Source organism: Eschscholzia californica, unplaced genomic scaffold (genome assembly GCF_041429995.1).
Source record: "Eschscholzia californica isolate CP2 unplaced genomic scaffold, dmEscCali1.0.p SCAF_2, whole genome shotgun sequence".
NCBI lineage: Eukaryota > Viridiplantae > Streptophyta > Magnoliopsida > Ranunculales > Papaveraceae > Eschscholzia > Eschscholzia californica.
The window spans coordinates 17,647,001-17,654,101 of NW_028238309.1; the positions used below are offsets into that span (position 1 = coordinate 17,647,001).

Consider the following 7,101-nt stretch of genomic DNA (forward strand, 5'->3'; position numbering starts at 1 on the left):
AATCGAGCCACCCATCAACGTGTCAGGCCGCCCTGAACAGGCCGGTACTGGGTCGGACCCAGACCAGAGCGGTCCGCTGATCACCACCACAAGGTAAATAAAACTGAACGAAAATGATGAAATCGAACACAACAAATGCTCAAGCGACTAGAATCATCAAACTATCACAAGATATATCAGAAGTAATCTGCAACATGGATCACAAAAATGTCCTAACAATATTACAACAATATAAAATATGAGTCCAGAAACAAGATTGTAGGTACACTATTCCAACTCATATCTAAATTAGATCACCGAAAAACCAAATCATCAATACAAGAGGTAGATATGTAGGTGTTTAGTACTCTAAACACGATCTCGAATTTGACAAAATGCCTCGATAAAAGTCGTTAGGATCAACAACTTCGATCCGACATTCTCAGGATTTCTCCAGTTCCTCCATTAATTAGTTAGGTTGATATGTAGATGTTTCGTACTCTAAAATCCAAGAGGTCACAAATTCGACTCATCAGGGCAATTTTCATGCCCCTGATGTAAAACATATGTAGACTTATGGTATAAATAAAATTAAATATTATAAAGTTCACGACCTTTAGGGTCCTCTATTTTGCGATCTTTAGGATCTTTTTATCTTGTGACCTTTAGGGTTTTTTATTTTGTTTTTGCAATATTGAACTTATTTTCCTTCACGTTGTTTCTACTTTTGTAAGTTTTGTGTTATAATTTACGAACGTATTGGATTTAATTCCTACATATGAATGAAAGTTCTGGTTTATCTCAAGAAAAAAGAGGCAGACCTTACATCATAGATTTATGAAACCGAGACAAAACATATAGAGAAATCAAACCGTCTAAACCAAAAGTAGATCATAGGTTTACTTTTGAAAATCGATAAAAATATCAAATCAATATACCAAATCATCAAATTCAAATAAAAACCAAGCCATTGAAAAATCAAATCATCAAAAATCAGATCATTCCTACATTCGTATCGTTCTAAAAAGTGAAAAAACAAATTGTGGATTTCAAAACCTTAACAGTTTACCTTTACTCAAATTTGCTTTTCAGATCCTTAATATCAAAACTTTGAAATCCTAGAATCTTCAAGTTCGGAAACATTTTTGTTATCAAAAAAAATCCTAACGAATAACATGTCCTTAGTTCGTGGCGGTGTTGGTCATGAAAATAATTTCCTACGAAGAAATGTCATAACACAAGTTGATAGAAGAAGATATGATTTCTCTATCTCAATCAACATTGGTGGACGAAGGAGAGAAAGAGACGACTTGTTTTTGGTCGAAAACAAATGAAAATAAGAATCCTAAATTGCTCATTTACATTAGGAGCACTATTTCATTCGTTCACGAAGAAAAATAAGTTTTGTTCACCACATGAGAGGACGAAATTTGTAATCTTTTTCGTCATTAGGTCAAATTATTTTGGCCTTTTTCCAATGGAATGACCATATCGGTAGAGGTTTTCTTTAGCCATTTAGAACATTTTATTTTTCGCCTAATCCACCCGAAAAATAAGAACCAAAAGAGAACCCGTTATCACTCACGTGGCTCAACAGGCAAAAGTTCCCAAACAGTGGTAACCACACTATGTGACATTGTCTACTTTAACACTTGAGGGTCTCACAGCTTTAAAACGCATCAATAGAAAATAACGCTTGCGCCTTCATAAAAGAGAACACCACATTTCGTCTCCAACCAAGGTGTGTATTGCTTTACTGCATGGCTTCCAACTTAAAAACACCTATTATTTTCATTATACTGATACATTTTTAGACACTACAACAAAGGAAAGTCAGTCATTTTTTATTAATCGAATTCAAATAAGCCACATCAATACCAAATGGTTTTTACAAATGCACTTACAAGGCAAAGGTCTTCCGCTAAGAGTACGAAAAACCATATAACATCAAAATAAACAATTACACCTGATTAAATTCATAATCACATGAGTTCTTTATTATTTTTTTTCTAGATTTTGATCCAACAGTTTCAGAAAAAATATGATTTTGATCTAACAATCTGAACATCATTCCACCACTTCAATATTTTTTTTTCACCCCATGGAGTTTTAAACATGGGAAAAAAGTCATACCAACTAGTCTCAGGGTCAGGATCCTCAGATCTCAGAGCTTTGTCAAAACTTCACGAAATAACCTGCCGCATGTAGGTTGTAAATCTGCTGCATCGTAAACGAACATGCTACATCAGCAGAGAATTCCAACATAATGTAAGTTAATGAACCAAGTCATTGACTATAGACAGAATCACCGTCTCTCTCCATATAGTTGTAGCTTATTTCAGAACATGTGCATCTAACTGGTGATGTTTCACTTCAATTTGATGTATGAATCTGTCATTGTGAGTTGCTTTTAATAGCTTGATTTCGTTTTATATCCAAAATCTCATAAGGAAGACCTTACACTATATTGATTTATCGTACAAAACTGAAACGAAGAAGTATGTTTTTGAAGAAGGTATACCAATTCAATCATCTAGGGGCGAGGTAATCCACAGCCAGGAAGTAACTGCCAACAATACCAAAAGAAGCAAATCCGCTACTTGCCATCCTCAGCAAAATCCCACGAAACAAGACATTTCTATATGAGGGATGGATCCCTGTAAGTTTTTCAATCCAATATCCTTTCTTTTTCCATCTCATAAGCTTGCTTTCCATGGATATATACTGCTTAAAAGAACCCAATCTCAGATTAGTAGAGAAACAAGATTACGTATAAACATAATGATCTAATAATTCTTGCCCAGGTATCTTCGCCAAGTGAATGAATCATGTACCTTTGGGACCACAGTACATTGTGATCGACTAGTTGCCGTGTCAAAACAATGTGAACTAGCAGCAGCTACTGAACCAGAAAATCCAGCTGCTAAACTAGCAGCTAGAGGAGAAATAGGACCAATTTCTTCAATAGACCTACAAAGGAGAAATGAAATCGATAGTAAGTAGGAAAGAAAAGATGGCAACTGGATGGTATTGGTCATCAGAATGTATTTTTAGATGCCTATATATGCAGAGGCTTTTTATGGCCATGTTTGCATATACTGGGAGATTAATTTGTTCGGAGTATTATTAGGTTTGGCAAAGATCTAGTGCAGAGCATACTACTGAGATGTCCACAAGTATTTCAACTCTTTTGACCCTCATGTCAAAGCATATACATGGATCAAGGAGAAACTAATAGGAATTCCAAGAAGAGTACCGTAATATCAAGAGCAAAATGAAAAGCAAGCATAAAACAGCAGAATCCTATAATAAAACTCAATATTAAACCAAAAGCATTAAGAAGTAACTAATGGAACCTGGGAGGGGGATTCATCTCAATTGCTTTCCAGTCGAGCATTGCTATATGTAGGAATTGCCAGGTTGAAAAGAAAACCCCTCCAAAAATTCCATCGCGAACTATTCCTGGCCGAAGACCTCTCCACAAGGCACCCCATCCTTCCAAAGAAATTATATCTCTAAGCCTTCTGACTTCATAAGCAAGAGGTGGTTTTCCAGAGCCAGTCATCATCCACGGCAATTCTTTTAGGGCACCTATCGTATTGGGATGCTTTGAAGGTAAGGCGGACAGTAGACCACTTGTAAGGTCCCATGCTTTCTTATCAGGAGAATATCCACGCAATAATTTCGCTATCACAGGCGTTGCAACTTCTTTTTTCATAATGGTAGCAGAGGTTGGTAGGGAAGCAGCAGAAGTCACTTGAGCCCGAACTTTAAGAAGTTCAAATGGAGTGCTAGTAAAAGCTTCAAAAGCCCCAGCTGTGATACCAGCCAAAAGAGCCTCACCAACATAAATATAATTCTCTTCTCGTCCATCTGCAAAAATTATATCAGAAATTATTTGATGTAAAAGCTGAATATAACTTAAATTAATCATTTCCCTGGCATACATGATTTTCTTAAGAACTAAAAAGTAATCTGAGCACATGATCGCATCAAAAACCTGCAAAAATTTCAAAATATTGTGTGTAGGATTTGATTTGCCTACCATGAAAGCCCAAAGCAAGAGGACCTAGAAATGTAGCAAATGAACGCAGTAAATCTTAAAAATCTTTAGGAAACCTTTTTGTCCTCATTAGTATGGGAAAAGATTGCATCAGATACCTTAAGTTCACAGAAATTGTGTTGTCCTGGGATGCAATTTAACATTATTATACATTTATACTTTTAGGTTAATATTTTTTGCTTTCTTCTCATTGAATGACTCGACTCCTCTTTATATCTTTATGAATCTATTCTCGCACTTCTCAAAGGAGAAGTATTCCAATATAATAGCTATTCCTCCTTCTATGCACCAACTATACATCTAACACCTATCTTGTCCTGTTATAACCTATATCGTCTCTTTTCAGCACTTCACAGCCTCTTGTGCACAAAGCAACACAAAGTTATTTACCTTTGAGAATGACAAACTTAGTATCATTCTAGAATATTTCAGTTGTCCATGCGGAAGCAATTGAATGCCTAGAGGCCCCTTAGATTTATATTCTTGTATTCTATTTATTTGTTACTTCAAATATGCATAGCTATGCTGGAATGGACAAAATAAAAGTGAAGAGGTAAAACACAAGAACCTGTACAAAAATATAACATGTGAAACAATGAGTGCTCCCACCTTTATAATAAGCGGTCAAAAGTTCATAGACTCCAAACCGAGCTCCCAACCCTGAAATTCTTCCCAATGTCGACCACCCGAAACCACTATAAAGACCTGAGATGTTCAGAAAATAATACAACTTAGTAATAATCATCTTATAATTAGCTAATCGCCTAATAACAAGAAATTCAAGTACACTAAATCTGCAAGAAGGAAAGGAAAACACGGAGTGAATGACAAACTACTGTGCAGCAGGAGTGCATGCAAAAAAAGAAGAGCAACATATCGAAGCTTGTTCCGCAGTCTTTCTACATAATCAGTCTATCTTCTTGAGTCCAATCTTTTCTCTGAACCTCAGATTTTTTATTATAAACACTACACAACCTCCAAACAGTCTTTAATGGTTGTCCTTTATATCCTAGTGGGTGAGCAACTCATCAAGTAAGATGAGAGCCCCAATCAAACCATTTTGGCCTTCAAGTTGGGAAAAGAGTATCTGCCTAATGAGAACGACGCCTATATGCAGAAGAAAAAAAGGCCGTATGAATATTAGGCACATGGGCTACATTCACCTGCTATGGCTCGAAGCTACCAGATACTCTACATCTCTACTCCCCCCTGCATACCGGATTCTCCATACAGTTTTTGGGTAGGTTCTCAATCACGTACTTCAAATTCGGCGTCCCGAAATCTTTACTATTATTTAACAAAATCTCTTTCAAAAATATATAAGCTTAACTAGTTAGGTAGGTAACTAGTTAAGAACTGATTTTTTGGAGGGTGAAGATCTGAGAGTAGGTGTATCTATTAAACATGCATCATGAATATACATTATCTAGGGAAATAGTCCAAAAAGTACAATAACCCGAATAAGTACTAGAGATGTATACCCCTACCTTACTAGATACTCACATGGTAGTGTATCACGTACCGGAGAGAACTGCATTCCAAGTAACATTGTTGGATGTGGAGGTTATTTTGTCCCGATGGCCATGGACGGTCTACCTAGCTTATCCCCACCATGCACCACCTATATCTATACTACAGTTTTACTGTTATCTATACTACACATACATTATCATATCAAAACTAACTGTAATGCCTACTTGTAGCCGTGGTGACACACAATACAATCATCCCAAAAGTGTTTGTAACTACACCTCGAACTGCCAAACAAGGTGGAATGTTATGATCCTAGATAGAGACTTTCAACTCCTAATTATTCTTGAGGTGTATCTGATTCGTCGTCCACTTTCTATCGGTCACAAACAGACACCTTCCATAATTAGATTATAAGCAGAATGGTTTCTCCACTTTTTTTTTTCTTTCACTGATAGACAAAAGGAGCAAATTGTGTATCTATCCAAGTTTCTGAACTTACAAATTTAGGGTTCAGAAGGTTTACAAACCAAGCAAAATTCAATAAATGAGATTGACTAACTAAAATAATACATTTTTCATGGTATTCACCTAAATTTCCTGATAAAGAACGAACTCTTCCCAGAACTTCAGCAACCACCAACTTTTTACTGGGATCTGTACCAACCTGTATTAATTCAAGAATCCAATCCTTAATATTAAACAAGAAGAAATAGTTTTCTTCCTCTGTTATGAATTTCTTCATTTATAATTCTAGGGTTCTTTTCATTTCATTGCAAGGATATCACTTGAACAAACAGAGATAAGGGTAATGCTAACCTGTAGTAGGGTTTTGAGAGTATCAAGGGGATGAGTTAGAGAAGTGCCTAAAGTCACTGATCCAGCAGCAGCAATGGCGTGGGTTGCAAACAAGTTGTTCTTCAGTAATTCCTCCATTGTTGTAACAAAAATAAGTTTCTGCAGGAAACGAATTAGGGTTTTCTTCTGTAACAAAGAGGTTTTGGAACCGGGAGATTTGATTGAAGCTTTTCACGGTTCACGGACAGGACCCTTCGGGTTGAAGTTGAAACGACGCTGGGTTTCATTCGGGTTGAAGTTGAAAAGCACGTAGTTGGATGGGAATTTTGCTCAACTGCCCTGATTTTGGGGTCAGTTAGCAAAAATACCCCTCCCAAAAAAAACTTTGCAAACTAACCTTTTTTTTATTGAAAAATCCATTACCATCTACGTTAGTCGTTACAAGGCATTAATACATCATTAGCTGCCCATATATGAAGTGTGTATATCTATATGGAGAGTGCCTATATAATTGCTACCTTAACGATGTAGTTTCATCTTATGACCATTTCTTATTAGGCCATAGTTTTATACGTGACATTCCTTGAGCAAGAGAGTTTTGACTAGGCAAGCAATTGGGTTCCTGACTCATGAAAGCACCTTTCCAAACATGCCATCTCTCAATGTGGCATTTTTCGGAGCCTTATCTCCCATGCATTGATGGTTATAAATAGGAATCCATCTTACTTCTTCTAAGGATATTTATGTAAGAAATTTTTAGTGGTTACATATAATATTATCATTTTCCCCTC

At 36.3% G+C, this 7,101-nt stretch overlaps 1 protein-coding gene across 3 annotated transcripts; it reads right to left on the reverse strand.

Moving 5' to 3' along the window:
• Positions 1–1,804: 1,804 nt before the first annotated feature.
• LOC147556618 (Mitochondrial substrate carrier family protein) lies at positions 1,805–6,685 on the reverse strand. 3 transcript variants are annotated; one of them, XM_086657524.1, is made up of 7 exons: positions 6,332–6,685; positions 6,104–6,179; positions 4,652–4,747; positions 3,336–3,852; positions 2,814–2,949; positions 2,501–2,703; positions 1,805–2,370 (listed from the first exon to the last, which is right to left on the reverse strand). In XM_086657524.1, exons 1-6 carry the CDS (start codon positions 6,446–6,448, stop codon positions 2,509–2,511), a joined length of 1,137 nt encoding a protein of 378 aa, XP_086513650.1. In that variant the 5' UTR covers positions 6,449–6,685; the 3' UTR covers positions 1,805–2,370; positions 2,501–2,508. The 3 variants fall into 3 exon arrangements, with proteins under 3 accessions (XP_086513650.1, XP_086513651.1, XP_086513652.1); XM_086657525.1 differs by having other exon boundaries at positions 1,805–2,196; positions 6,332–6,642; XM_086657526.1 differs by having other exon boundaries at positions 4,652–4,772; positions 6,086–6,179; positions 6,332–6,595.
• Between the last annotated feature and the right edge of the window lie 416 nt (positions 6,686–7,101).

Bases quoted from the DNA above. Each gene is read 5' to 3' on its own strand.
- LOC147556618 (XM_086657524.1), bottom strand. From the start codon at position 6,448: ATGGAGGAATTACTGAAGAACAACTTGTTTGCAACCCACGCCATTGCT. The intron at 4,748-6,103 runs GTGAATACCATG...TGAACATCTCAG, and splicing joins TTCTTTATCAGGAAATTTAG to GTCTTTATAGTGGTTTCGGG. The intron at 3,853-4,651 runs GTGGGAGCACTC...TAATTTTTGCAG, and splicing joins TTTGACCGCTTATTATAAAG to ATGGACGAGAAGAGAATTAT.